This window comes from Chlorocebus sabaeus, chromosome 21 (assembly GCF_047675955.1).
Source record: "Chlorocebus sabaeus isolate Y175 chromosome 21, mChlSab1.0.hap1, whole genome shotgun sequence".
NCBI classification, from domain to species: Eukaryota; Metazoa; Chordata; class Mammalia; order Primates; family Cercopithecidae; genus Chlorocebus; species Chlorocebus sabaeus.
The window spans coordinates 68,764,331-68,779,785 of NC_132924.1; the positions used below are offsets into that span (position 1 = coordinate 68,764,331).

Sequence of the window (15,455 nt, forward strand, 5' to 3'; positions counted from 1 at the left end):
TTGTATATTATATATTATATAAAATATAATATAGTATATAGTATATAATCTATATACACACAAATAAATAATTTCTACAAAAACTGTTAAAACTAGATTTCTGAACATAGTATTTTAACTAGTATACATTTCCCTTTACTAATTAATTAATCCATTAATTAATAAGATAGGCATTACTCTGTGCCAAATTTTATGCTGAGCATTAAAAATAAAATAAGAAAAAAAAAAGGCTTCTCTTTCCTTTGAATTTAGAGTCTACTGAAGAAATGTGATACAAAGCAATAAGTGCCATAATAGATAAATGCACTCAACACCATAGAAACATAGGAAGAAGGAGCTCCTAGAATACTTGAAAAATATTGTGATTATTATGCAAGCCTTTTTCAAAAGTATGTAAAGTAATCCTATATACTGAGACCCTAATGCAAAATCTTATATCCTGAGTCGCTAATGCAAACTGTAGGCAGATTAGCTTTAGGAGAATACAATAGCCCTTAATCATGAGTAATCCAACAAAATATATAGACAATCTGTCATCTGCTAGAGTCTTCTAGAAGAATATAGAAGATGTTAATAGAAGGGATGAAAAACAACACAGGAATTAATGAAATGAGTATAACAGCATAGATGTATTAAAAAATTAAGCACATTATGCCAAAATAGATACAGGAAGATTTATAGATAGTTTATATAACTTGGGGCAGGGAAAAAAGAGATAAATTGACATTAGCACATTCATGACTAGGAATATACATTGCTATCCTAAAAAAATAACCTGTGATTAGTTTTGTAAGTCACAAAGACTGGTGCCTAAACATATCTCAAAATTTTGTTGAATGAATGGATAAATATAAAGGAAACAATGCAAGATATTTGATAAGTAAAATGTTTTCAATGTTTACCGGTTTTGAGAGTAGAGAAAGAATATATTTAAAATTATTTCTCTAGAAACAAATTAAGTGCGCTGGATTGCACACTGTGGCAAGCACCTACCAAGTCATGTCAACAACCCAAGAAAGAGACTACCACATTAACTCGATTTGCTCTATTTCAGTTTTCCTATTTCCATAAGTGATTGCAATTTTGACTTACTAGAACAGAAAGAGGCTTCACAGCATCAATAAATGTGCAGTGAGTATTTAATAGATGAAATTAGACCACTAAAATATTAGATTATTATTTTTAAAATTGACAATAAAATTGAATATATTAACTGTGTAGGACATATTGTTTTAAAGCATATATACAATGTGAAATGACTAAATCCTAGCTAATTAGCATATGCATTTCCTCCCATAGTTATCACTTTTGTGGTGAGAACACTTTGCATTCACTCTCTTAGCATTTTTCTAGAATTCAATATATTGCAAACTACAGTTGCCGTGTTGTACAATTTTTTTTTTTTTTTTTTTTTTTTTTTTTTTTTGAGACGGAGTCTTGCTCTGTCACCCAGGCTGGAGTGCAGTGGCCGGACCTCAGCTCACTGCAAGCTCCGCTTCCCGGGTCTACGCCATTCTCCTGCCTCAGCCTCCCGAGTAGCTGGGACTACAGGCGCCCATCACCTCGCCCGGCTAGTTTTTTGTATTTTTTTAGTAGAGACGGGGTTTCACCGTGTTAGTCAGGCTGGTCTCGATCTCCTGACCTTGTGATCCGCCCGTCTCGGCCTCCCAAAGTGCTGGGATTACAGGCTTGAGCCACCGCGCCCGGCCTCGTGTTGTACAATTCTATCAAAAACATCGAATGTCATTTCAACAAAGTTACACAATGAGAACTACACTCATTGTCTGAAATCATAGTTTCAAAAAATAAATTAATTTGTTTTCCTCACGTATAATCCGCACATTATGGCAGTTCACTGATAAAGCTTTAGCTGAGATGGCCAGGTGTATGTAAGAACACAATTGCATTGGGCAAACATCATTTTTGTCTCAAAAGGAAGATTATAAAATTTAATTAGATGTTTGGGGATGTTTAAAGTGCTTTAAGTCACCAAAGTTATGTATCAACTTTAAAAAATCAACCAAAGGAATACTCACATTGTCACTTAAGTCTTCAAGTCAAACTTTTTCAACTTGAATCTGTAATTTAAGAAGATTCAAAGTTAGATGTATTGGATGTTATTTCTGTTCTCCTTGATACAACAGGAAAAGGAAAATGAATTTATGTCGATTGATTTTCAAAGGGATTAGTTCTAAGGATATGCTCTAATAAAAAAGGGGATATTTAAAAACATATTATTGTCCATAATAAAAGCATTGTTAACTAATAAACAAGGCATTTTCTAATCTCCTCCATAAGGTGACAGCTGCTTTTGTAGCCAAGGCAGTGAAATTAAACCTGGAATATAATGCTACTCTACACATTGGGGGGCGGGGAAAGCATAAACTGGATCAAATGATATTTTACACTTGAGACAATATGGAATAAAAATAATTGAAGTCATTTTTTTCTCTAACTATTGCAACTTAGAGAAATCTGTGCCCTTAAAAAGCAGAATGCACAGTAGATTTTGAATCACCGTTTACCAAACAGTTGGTTTTGCCATTATAATAAACCCTTTTAAGGAGCTTTAATTCTAGGTTTCAGCATTCCTGTTCTTAATCCTTATCAGCTTCAAGTTCATTAAAAACATTTAAAACAAAGAAAAAAGGCCTCTTCCTAGGCTATAGATATTGTAATAAACTTACATCTGAGGTGCAACATTCTTTTTCAGTGGATAACAAAGGGAAACTCTATGCATCTGCTTTGCGTGACTCAGATGTAAAGTAATCCTTTCAACCATATTGCTTAGTCTCTTCACTTTGTTTATTTAGTGTAGACCTACTTATTTATTTATTCAGTGAAAAGGTGTGTGTATGCCTTTACTGAAAGCGAATAACTAATAACTTAATATCCTGAAACACCCGATAGCCAACCTGCTCATTTCATTTGTATTCCACAGATGCCTCATTTTTTCCTCCTCACTGCCTAGCCTGTACTGATCAGTATTAACAATGGGATTTTTGTCTCACTTGAAAACTTTCTTGTTCCATTTGAGTTGAGGTGGAGACTCTCACTCAAAAAAAAAAAAAAAAAAAAGAAAAAGAAAAAGAAAAAAACAGGTATTTTCAGTGTTTCACTGCTTTTAATATATTAGTATTCCGGAACACTGCATTCATACTTCAGATAATCTCACAAAGTAGCTGTAGTGATGACAAGACCCTTAAGCAGATAGAAATGGCAAAAAGAAAATGCCACTTTCAAACAATCTGAAATGTTAAAAATTTAAGAAGACAAAAGAAAAGAGAGACCATAGAAATGATAAATCATTCCTATAACTGGATTTTAGCTACATTTGGCAAGTGGGATACTAACCATAACTTATGAAATTTTATGCATCCCTTCTCTTGTCACTCTCTTTCATCCCCCTCAAACTTACTAACCTAATAAAGTTCACCTACCGGCTCCATTACTCAAACTCTCAGGGAAAGGACAGTTTACCACTAGAAGACTTTCTCTGTAATTTCTGATAACCTAAATTGTCTAGGATTTTCTTCAAATCTACCGTCATCATCAATGACTATTTGAACAGTTTTTGTTCTCCTTCTATATTGTTTTAATATTAAGACTTATCACATCAATTCATTTGAAAAACAAGGAATATTTTTATGCTCTGAGTCCCTATTTACCTTAAAGTATTATAAACGTTAATATTGCAAAAGAAAACAGGAAAACACAAAACTTTTTTTTTTTTTTTTCTCCAAACTGTTACAAATTCAGTCCAGGAGAAGTAAGAGCTTCTTTTACTGAAATCACTATTCATGATGAGGGTGGATCGGGGCATGGGGGGTGGGAGAGTCAAAGGGAGAGGGAAGAGTTAATGCTTCCCTAGAGATTGAATTCTCTTTGCATTTTATCAATTCCTTCTCTCAACTCATGCTTTCACATGTTGCTTATACTGAAAGCATTCATAAGGGTCAGATTCTAAAAGTTTAACTTAATTTCTTAAACATTGCTTTTAACCTCCACCCCCAGTTTCCAGCAACAACTGTAATAGTTCCTAAATCACTATCATTTTTGGCTAGAATGAATAATAATACATCAACTATTTAGTTTCCCCAATTAATAGAGTGTCTTCTGATCGTCTAAAGAATTTTTTCACCCACACAATTCTTTTTTAGAAAAAAAAGGTTCAAATTTCTTGTATAGAAAAACCCTCATTAAAAATGAATTTCCAACATCAGAAGTCAGAGCAAGGCAAATGTTTGACTATGACATTTGCTAAAATTCTGTTGATTGTAAGCCGTTTTCAAATATGAATGAAGCATTCCTTGAAGATAAAAATGGAAATAAAAGATGTTGATTGAAAAATAATATGTTTTTTACATGTCTCAATTGAAAAACACCTTGCCAAGAACACTAAAATTTGTGTTTTTAGTACTGGTTTCCTCTTTGGTGTTATTTCTTAGAAGAACAGATTAACTAACTCATTTAAAAATTCCTAATTTAGTAATTTCCTTTAAAGAGTTCATCTGCTTCTGAGAGTGGCACACTTTTGGGGATTTCCTGTATCTGATCACAATAAAATGGGTGGGGAAGGTGAACTGCAGAAAGAGCTGAGATTATTTAATCAAGTGCATCGTAATTTCAGATACATTTTGTCCACTAAATCTTTGAAATAGATCTAAAATACAATTTCTCCTTATATTCTTTTATGCACAAATACAGCTAGTATTTCTACCTAACCATTCGCAGAGAGATCAGGGTATGTGTAACCTAGGAAAGTACTTAGACGACTATCTCACAAATTAGGAAACAATGCTGCTCTTAAATTACAGTGTTTATTATTATCCAAATGTGTTTCAATAATAGCAAAATATAGAGAGTGAACATTTTAAAATTATACCCATTGGTTTCATCCAATTCTTGAAAAGATAAAAAATACATAGCCAATGTGTAAATACTTTAATATGTATCTTCTATGACTACAGAGGTCTTTACTGAAAAACAAGTTAACTATCCTGTTGTGAAGTGGGAAGTATTGTTCCTCTAGAAGATCAAGCACACCATCCAGAAAGTTGCCACTGTCAAAAATTTTAGCACTCTTTCTCAATACAGAGGGAGGTGAAGTTAAAAACTACTGATTTATTTGACAGAAAAGTATACAACGGCATGATCATCCTATTAAGCAACTGCTCAAATTTAACTCCATGGCAGAAGTTAATCATATTTGAAAACTCGAATTGTTAGAACATATTAGACACTCAGTTACAAATACAGTTAAATATAGTACATGATGTAAATTGTGGGTTAGAAAATAATTGAAAATAGGCTACTTAGGGGAAGAAATATATAAGAATATTTCACTTATACCTTAAATAAAATTCAATGTTAAAAGGCCAATATAAGTCTGGTCACAGTGACTCATGCCTGTAGTCCCAGAACTTTGGGAGGCTGAGGCGGGTGGATCACTTGAGTTCAGGAGTTTGACCCCAACCTGGCCAGCCTGACCAACGTGGTGAAACCCTGTCTCTACTAAAAATACAATTAGCTGTACAATTAGCTGGGTTTGGTGGTGGGCACCTGTAATCCCAGCTACTCGGGAGGCTGAGGCAGGAGAATCACTTGAAACTGGGAGGTGAAGATTGTAGTGAGTCAAGATCGTGCCACTGTACTTCAGCCTGGGCAACGAGAGCAAAACTCTGTTTCAAAAAAAAAAAAAAAAAAAAAAAGCCAATATAATATAATATTTGTGACTTTTAAAAAGTAGTAAGTGATACAGTAAAATAAAATCAATGGTTATGGTGTCAAATACAGCAGGTTTTCTAATTTCAGAAGTTAGGCCACAGAGTCTCAGAGTAAGGAGTGATCTGGCTGGGCACAGTGGCATACGTCTGTAATCCTAGCACTTTGGGAGGCCAAGGCAGGCCTGAGTTCAGAAGTTCAAGAACAACCTGGGCAACACGGTGAAACCCTGTCTCTACTAAAATACAAAAAAATTAGCTGGACGTGGCAGCATGCACCTGTAATCCCAGCTACTTGGGAGGCTGAGACAAGAGAATTGCTTGAACCTGGGAGGCGGAGGTTGCAGTGAGCCAAGATCATGCCACTGCACTCCAACCTGGGTGACAGAGCGAAACTCCGTCTCAAAAAAAAAAAAAAGAAAAAGAAAAAAGAAAAAAAAAAAGGACTGATCTTTGGAGGAGTGGATTAAAATCTTCAATGTACACATGCAGTCAGATTCCGATAGATTCTGATACCTCACATCGAGGTCTACCCGTATCTTGCTTCTACTTTAGTTGAGAAATAGATTGAAGTTTGATTATCCTCAGGTGTTTGGGGATATTAAAAAAATTTAAATACAATTTTATTCAACTCTGAGCAAACTCGAATGAGAAGGCAGTAGAAATATAATATTCCAAATGCTTTTGTGAGTATTTTTCAGGCATTTACTTTCTTCTTTCATTTTTAATTTAACATTTGAATTATCTGTGTGTGGCCGGACATTTCTAATATTTTACAACTTAATCAGTCTAGGACAGTTAGTTTGCCTGAATAATTTACTATTTTTACATTTCTTAAATAAAAAATCTGCAGAAAAGCAAATGTAAATGCAAACTCATGAAACTTTTAAACATCTGGAAAAACACGAAGATCATAAATAATTTGGAGGGTAAGAAAAATATCAAAATAAATAATCAGATCACAGTTTATAAAAATAGTGTATATGTGGAGGTGTCTGTGCTACCAACTTCTATGCATCAACATTGATTTAAATTTTTCGTTTTCTGAAGTGAAATAACTCTGTCCTGATTTTGTGATTCAAAATCCAGATTTTATGTTTTTCTTCCCCCAGGTAGCAAATTTTGACCCTCTTTTATCTAAATGTACAGCCTTTTGTTTTACTTGGAGCATATCAAAATATTTCAGGAGTAGACATTACACAGGTGAAATGGATACGCTTATACATATTTTTATCCTGTTTAGTTTTGACAAAATAACTTGCTCTTCTAGAAAACAAGAGTAAACATATAAAAATATTTTAAAGACATAAAATATATACTAATAAAATGGTAAAACTATTTAAAGTATTTAAACTAATTATATGTGAGATTTCAATAGGCTGGTTCATTAGTCCAATCCTTGAAATAATCCCAAAGCGACATGAATTCCTCTGCAGAATGAATGTCTATAGAGAGTAATCCATGGAAGACAGACAAGCCTCTTGTCATCTGTATCCTTAATCCATTGCCTAGAGCATGAAAAGTGCCCAGGATAACAAGTGTGGGAATCAGTAAAATCAACATTATTTTTGGATTTTATTTTCTTAACAATACTGGCTGATCAATAGGCTTGCGGAAACTGACAAATACAATAAGATCTGTTTGATGAGTCAATCTAGTGAAGTAGAGAGAATTCCTCCTCCCTTCTCCCCATTCTCCCCCTCTTTAAAATCCTCCTGGTCCTCTTCCTCCTTCTCCACCTACATTCACACAAGCCACACATTCAAAGGCAGAGAGGGAGAGAGAGAGAGAGACAGCGCTGTGCTTTCTCTGTTGGTCTGTAGACATTAAGTAATGAAAGCTGTAGTGACAATGCTTAGATCATTTTCTTAAGAATACTAAGCCACTTTCAGTAGGTGTTTATGTTTTTAATTGTGAGACTCACTCTCTCCCTTCAATCAAGAAGTTTCCATACTATTGAAGTTGAGTCTCTGGATTCCAAGTGCTGTATCTGGAGGTGGGGGGTGGGGTGCGGTGGTAGGAGAGGGTAGGGCAGAATCAGTTGGGGGAATAAAGGAGAGAAAGTTCTGTTCTGTTAACTTTTTTGTACATCCCCTAAAGATTCTTATAAAAATATCAGCTTTGAGTAAAACTGAACCAAAAATAAGAGAGAAAACTGAGAGGCCACAGACAACTACTTGTTTCAGAAGGAAGAACTAATGGTGTTCGTATGACTGCATGAACACATGCCTATGCGAACCACAGAAAATTTAGTAACCCTTCAGCAGCTCATGAAGACACAGAGATATTCTTTTCATGTTACTCCTTGACACTCAGCAGGGACTTTTGTGAACTTTGTCATCTTCCGCTGCCCTTTAAACCAAAACTAGGGAAGTGTCTTTAATTAATGAGATGTGATGCATTAAAAATGTTAGACAGAACATTCCAGAAGCTGGAAAACCATAGATGTTTTTAAATTCTGAGTATCCTTTTGAGAATCCCCCGTTGTAATTTATAATTCTCAGAGGACCTATATTTGTCTTGAACTGATTGTTGGAATGGGCTTTACTAGGAATTTCTTCCCTGAAATTGCAGTGGGACAGAGGAAGGGGGTGGTTGAGCCCAGGGGGTTTGTTGGGAGGCGGGAATGATCTCTAACAAGGCTTTAAAACCTTCAGTGGTTAAAGTTGTATTGATGAGGATATATAGACACACACACACACACACAATGCATAAGTTCAACAGGATTGTATAATGAGCATGAATTGTAAATTTTGTAGGTAGCAGAATTCAGATTTTTTAAATCAAAATTGCACCCAAAAATGGCTATAAAACAACGCTTGCCTTGGGAAGTAAATTTATAGCTACATGCCTTTCACAGGCACGCCGGAGGGTTCTGCTCCCGGCTCTAATCTCTACGAGATGTTTTTTGCATGTGTTGTGTGACAGGAGGGAAGGGGAGTGGGTTGAGCTCGCCTGTTCTCCCATTGTCAGCCAGTCTAGTGAGTGTTGGGGAAACCTGTCTGTGGGATCTTGTGTCATCTCCCCCTACATGCGTACAGGAAAAGTCCGCGCTGCTCACGGTTTCTCTCTCTCTCTCTCTCTCTCTCTCTCTCTCTCTCTCTCTCTCTCTCTCTCTCTCTCTCTCTCTCTGTTTCCCTTTCATTCTGCTTCCCCGGAGCCGAATGAAGCAGTGAGCAGGATTAGAGTCTGCCACCGGCTATCAGAGGAGCTTAGATAAAAGGAACTGCTTCTTAAGCACCACTGCAGCAGACCTTGTTAATTTTTTTTTTTTTTTTTCTTTCCACACAACAGTTGTGCCTCATTATCCGGTGCCTGGCTCGGAATTTTTTTTTTTTTTTTTTTTTTTCTTTTTGGAGGGTTTGAAGTTTCTGTGCTTCAGTGACTGTTACAGAAGAAGAGGTGTTAGTGTTGCCATGAGGTCTTGATTGTCTGCATTTATGAATGAAACTGACCTAAATCACCTGTTACCTCCAGTTTCCAGATTGTTTGAACTTCTCTGGCCGCACAATACAGGAAGGAAGACTAAAGAAGCAAAGGGACCTACAGCGTCTGCAGCATGGGCTGGTTAACTAGGATTGTCTGTCTTTTCTGGGGAGTATTACTTACAGCAAGAGCAAACTATCAAAATGGGAAGAATAATGTGCCAAGGCTGAAATTATCCTACAAAGGTAAATCTTATTTTTCTTTTATTTGGTTATCTTTGTAATAACCGCCCCCCCTTAATTCCTTGAACTCCCTCCCAACCCCAAATCATCAAACCTTTAGTTCAACCCGGTAAACCTATGTGATTATGTGTATCTTTCTCTGATGCTTTAAACCCTTTTTGTAAAAAGCATGTCTTCTGTTTGATATATGACAATTTAAATGCAAACAAAGAACATTTAATCACATTTGCCAAAAAGAGCTGTACGCCTGGTACACGCTGATCTGTATATCTTATTATCCTATCTTATGCCTGTTAATTTTTCCGACTTTAATTCTATTAAAATATTTTCTTAAAAATAGAAATGCAAAAATGGTCTCTTTGTAGATGTGCATGCCTTACCTATAATTACTATGATGAATTGCATTTTCTTAGTTTTAGACACGAAATGGTTAATCGTCATCATGAATATTCAGTTTGTTCAAATCTGACAATCAGATGCTTAACATAAGCAGTAGATCATGGTTTGCCAAGAGAACATAAACTGGATGGAACAGACTAGTTTTTCCACAGCGTGTTATGATTGTACAAAAGACTGTATTTGACTAATTATGTAAAGCTAAAGTCTTTGAAATATTATGTTATTTAATTCTATATGTACTTCAATGAGAACTGCAGATGCATTACTGTCTACTTGCATAGGTAGTTGTGTAAACTTCTCTTTTAAAAACTATAAATTTAAGAGAGAAAAAAGAGCTTTATCATTAGTGCTTTATTTGGTTACAATTTAATGTATGTGTTTATTTTAATGAGGATTTTTTATATTTGTTCTACATTTGCTTAGATAGATCTTATAAATAGATGATGTGTAAAGTAATGCTAAAGTAGATCCCAAAATGATATACCTAAATTTAATCGCAGTAAATCTTTCTATAGCTCAGGCATTATTAAAATGGAGTTAAAGATTAAACTGCTTTAACTCAAGTAGTTTTACTCCCTAAGGTGTTGATTTCTTATGATTCTCAGATTTCTAAAATTGGGAGTGGAGCAGTGAGAAGCTCTAATTAAGCTTAGTTTTTAGCCTATAAGTTAAAAGAAAAATTATTGAAGGTATTTGTAGAGATGTATGTCTACTCTACCTTGCCCTTATGCCAGAAAACATATTACTTAATTCTCATATGATGGGGAACATCTTTTTCTGAATGCCCTAGTGTGTATGAAGATCTCAAATCAGAAAGAGAGATGTAATTTTCACACTTTGAATTAGAAAATTAAACACCTAGTAATGTGTTTGTTTGGACTTAGTGCTCGTTAGATAAAATTCATTGAATTAGAATATTTATTTACTTTTTGGTGTAATGTTTTCCTGAGTATCAAGTTGGGAATAGAGACTTAAACATCAGCAAACAGAAGTGCAATTGTACTTATGTAAGTTTTAAAAAATCATATAGCATTAATTATTTAATTAATTTAGTAACTGTCTTTAAATTATCTCCATAGTATATGATATTATGGTATCTGTGTTTTTATCAGTTTTGCGTTCTGTTTTCACTCCTTGACAAGATGACATCAAATAAGTCTAAGTTGATGGTCCACTTTATCCAAGTTTATGTTCCCTATGAGTAAGTTTTACATGCAACTTTAGTTCTCAAAGATGTGACTAGCTATTTGTAATACTTTTAGTTTAACAGCTTAAAATCATGAAATATATTTTAAAAATCTAGGTTTGAATATATCTAAATGATAAATACATTTTAAAATAAAATAAAAATAGGGAATTAAACTTTTTTATTTGGCAAGAATTTTATTTCCATGGTAATAGGTTACTCTCCATGATAGAAGAGGCACTTGTTCTTGCTGTACGTTAAAAAGACTGCATTTAATTTGAATATCCTTTGTTGTGCACATATGCTTTAAACCTGTCTGATGAAGCAAGCAGTATTTATTAGCAAGGTGTATATATTTGATACTGTCTTTATAAGCCTTGTTTTAGTGGTGGCACCCATTAGAATTATTCTGCTTTCCTTTAAGTAAAAACTGCTCTACAGCTACGTAACAATTCCATTGATACACCTAGAGCTTAATAATTTGCTAAAATAAACTGTGAAATGAACAACAGCAAGAAGAATAAAAGGAATGGCCTGGGGAATCTTTTTTTCTGTTATTTTATTAATCTGTCATTACCTTTTTTCTCTACATGTACATTTGTTTGGCCAAAGCAAGTATGTGGTAGCCAATTGCCAGTACTTTGTTTCTAAAGTACAATAGAGATTTTTTTTAAGCTACTTCTTGCTTCTCCTTAATTAGATGTCAAACACAGTTAAAACATCCACTGCATTGCCCTTAAAAATATTCCAGCATGATTCATGAAGAGTTAAATCCCTGCCAACCTTAATTTCCCATGGTCACTTGTTTTCAAAGATCCACCATTAACTCTGTCATTGCTCAGGTTGCCAAGATGAAGTTTCAGGCAATCACTGTGCTTAGTTTCTACTTGTCATTTTTGCCTGGTAGGAGATGAAAGAGACTTGATATGTTAAAAAGAAGTAAAAACAGGAAGGTGGCTTTTGTAGCGGGTGTACATATCTAATAAGATACCTCTTTACTTTCTAGGAAAAAGGAATTGAATAGATGTGTTCAGGACCATCTGGAGAAGTGATAATATTAGAAAAATGGGGTATGCTGGCTTTTCCTCTGCACCAATCTGATTTAGAATCCTTATGGGGGAAGAAAATGTGAGAACTCTGTAAATCTCAGCAGTTACATGGAAATTATCCTTAAGAAACATTTACTCAGAAATACTTTTGTCATCTTTAAATATATGTAATATGGCTAAATGATAAAATCCTTCTTTTAAAAAGTGGTCCATGCATAAGTGTTTATTTCTTCTACAAAACTAGTCAAATTTCACTTTTCTCATGAAATACAGGAAAATTATATAATCTTCCACTTGGGATATGTGATACAATGAAGTCTTCAGAAAAACCTGCGTGAATCACAAGAAAATAATTAGGGTTTGGGTTTTAAACAAATGACAAATGTTCCATCATCCAATGTAATGGGCTATTCCAGGACACTGTGTGCTTCAGTTTTGGTAGAAATCAAAGACACATGCATGTCTCCATGTGATGGTGATCCTGTGAATCCAAAGGTTAAATCAATGATTTTAACCTTAACTTCATAGGAAGGACTTAGTAAATAGAACTTTAAAAAGTGGTAGACATTCTGAAGGCTTCCTTTTTTCTATTTTCTAAAGTTTTTTTTTTTTTTTTTTTTCAGTCAAGGTGTTATTATAAGAATGACGTTATCAATTAAATAAAAATTCTCATGTATATTTGTGACAAGAGAAGATCATTTTATTTAGTTAAAATTTCTGAAGTAAAATTTGCAAAAGTTCTTTACCTTTTGTTCAATAAATTACAATTAGTTCAAAAGTTAATTAATATGAATAATGATTTTCTAATTAAACTTTTTGTCTTTCCTTTAAGATTTTCTTTACTTTCACCGGAGCAGTATTTGTGTGTGTGTGTGTGTTTGTGTGTGTGTATACACCAATACATTTATGTGTACACATAGGTATACATATACATATATTTCAATACATAGGAAATATAACTTCATTTTATAATTTTATAATTCAGAAAATAACTTCATTTTATAATTGTGAAAATAACCTCAGCAATCTACAAGTTGCGAATCACAATACAATTCTTCATAAATAAAATTATCGGTTTAAAATGACATTGATATTTTAAATTATATATACCTGCGTGTATATATATATAATAATAGAGTGGGTATTGTCTTTTGTGTCCCATGAAAAGTTTTCATGGATGTCTTGAACATTCACATAACAGTATAAGATAGAGTTAGTCTTACCCTAAAAATCTCCTCACAGCTAAAATGAAATATTTTTAGGAAAGAGATGTGAGAGTTGGGGGGGAAGACACACCCACACACTCACATACATACGTACACACATGCATACAGCGATGAAGTTATCAATTATTTGCAATGACTTTTCTCAAATACTCACTGTATATTTGTCACCAGGTCTTTGGATGACCTTTTCTTCGCAAATTCTATTAACCTTATAAATCATATTTTGGTTCTGAAATCTTGAATTTAAACACACTGAAAACTAGAACTTTTTATTCATCTATACAACAAGTATACCCTGGCAAAATAATGTAAAATGAACATAAAATAAAACAGTCACACGTCTTGTGATACAATGCTGGTCAGATCAGATGAGGGCTAATATAAATCTCCAATTTGTGGATACTCTGCTTAAAGCTACCAACCTGATTGACCTTTGAAAGAATTTATACAGTGTAGACTTTAGCAATCAATAAAATAAGAAAATAACTGAGACTGCAACACAAATTCATGTAAGCCTCTAACTCACCAGCTTTAATAATGATATTCAGTCATTAACAGCTTAAATAAATATGGATACTGAATAGATAATTTTCCCGATTCTAACTTTTTAGGGTTTAGGGTTTATTTCTCTTCATATGAGTGATTTCTAGAGTTCTACGGTTGTCAGTGACATGAAATACATAGTTTGCTAAAATATTAGCAAACTAAACAGATATATTGATCTGCAATATCTAATTTTCCTTTATTTTCTGATTTTAATTATTATATAAATCATATATTATAATTTGGAGTCAATTACACTTCTGTAGTAAAGATTTAATGTATCTCAAGGATCTTTCAGTAATAAGTTTAATTAGAATTAATTAATATGATTGCATATGTTCCTAGTAATAAAAATTAATGTTAAATTGTTGTTATGGAGGATATTATGCTCAATGTGAATATATAATTGTATAGGGCATTAAATTTTCTATCATGTTTTCAGGTTTGCATTTTAAGAAACTTGTATTTTCAAGTTATTATGAATTTTAAGTTTTCTGTAAGAAATTGTGTGGTTTAACTTATCCCAATTTTTCTCATTTTAACTCCAGTGACACACCTTTGTATCATAGCTCCAAAAGTCAAAATACCACACCTTCACAAGCTTTGAAGAATTTCAAAATCTAAAGTCAGGATTATTCTGAATAACGTTTAACTTGAATTTTTACAAAATCTTCCAAAATGACCAATACTAATATAAATTTTGAATTGATCATTATCCAACAACTTTTATTTACAAAGTCATGATATTACAGTTACATATTAATCGACTAAGATATTGCTCTTGTCAAACCTTTATGAAAAAGTAATATGTGATAAATAATTCATTGCTTCAAAGTTATAGAGGCAAACTCTCCAACACTCATGACAGTCTGGAAATAAGTTTTGGACATGTGGTGAAGGTTTATTTTAAAAAGACCAACAGTTGTAAACATACATTTGAACAAGTGTGAATCTTGGGATGGCTTTTACCTTTCATGATTTCTAAGGTACTATATAAAGGAATTATCATGATTTGCAGTTCTGTGCTTCCACTAATAGGTGGCACTAGCAATTTGTGACAACTCTTTCATTAATTTGGAAATGGGCAGGCTACTAGGGTAAATATGCACAGAATAAGGTGTGCAGACCAAGTTCGGAAAAATTGGTGGAATAGTCATGAAATTTAACATTCACAAAACAGAAGCATTAGTTAAAATGAAATTTGCTAAAGATATTGATGTGCTATTTGCATGCATTTATTTGTACATTTTGATCCTGAAAAACTAAAATTTCTAAGTAAAAAGCAAATACATATATTTTAACTTAAATAAGACTTGATATGTGAAATTAATCTGTAAAAAGTAAAAGAAAATAGTGAATGAAACAATGATACTAAAAATTAGAATGATGGAAGCAGAGATTCATGTGCCTGTATATATTAAATATTATATATTATATGATGTGTGCTTACAAGAATGAAGTAGCCTGCCTGTGGCCCATTATTACAACCGTTTATGATTGGAGAGTAGGTAGTTGAAAAGGTAAAATAATGTTAAGAAAATTGCATTTGGTATGTTTTTAAAAGACTGACTCCTTTAAATTTGTAGGTTCTTTAACATAGTTATCTTAATTAAACATATAGAAGAATCAATACATTCTATCTGACACAAATAAGTATGAAT

The 15,455-nt window shown here is 33.4% G+C and overlaps 1 protein-coding gene across 5 annotated transcripts in view; it reads left to right on the forward strand.

Moving 5' to 3' along the window:
* The window catches only part of SEMA3A (semaphorin 3A), a 522,459-nt gene that overhangs the window by 292,218 nt on the left and 214,786 nt on the right, over positions 1-15,455 (forward strand). For 4 of the 5 annotated variants that reach the window (XM_038004552.2, XM_038004551.2, XM_038004549.2 and 1 more), the window contains one exon: positions 9,201-9,394. In XM_038004552.2, coding sequence (XP_037860480.1) covers positions 9,283-9,394 — 112 coding nt within the window. In that variant the 5' untranslated portion in view covers positions 9,201-9,282. Of the gene's footprint in view, positions 1-8,632; positions 8,705-9,200; positions 9,395-15,455 lie in introns of those variants that run through there. The other variant, XM_007982333.3, reaches the window with a different exon arrangement.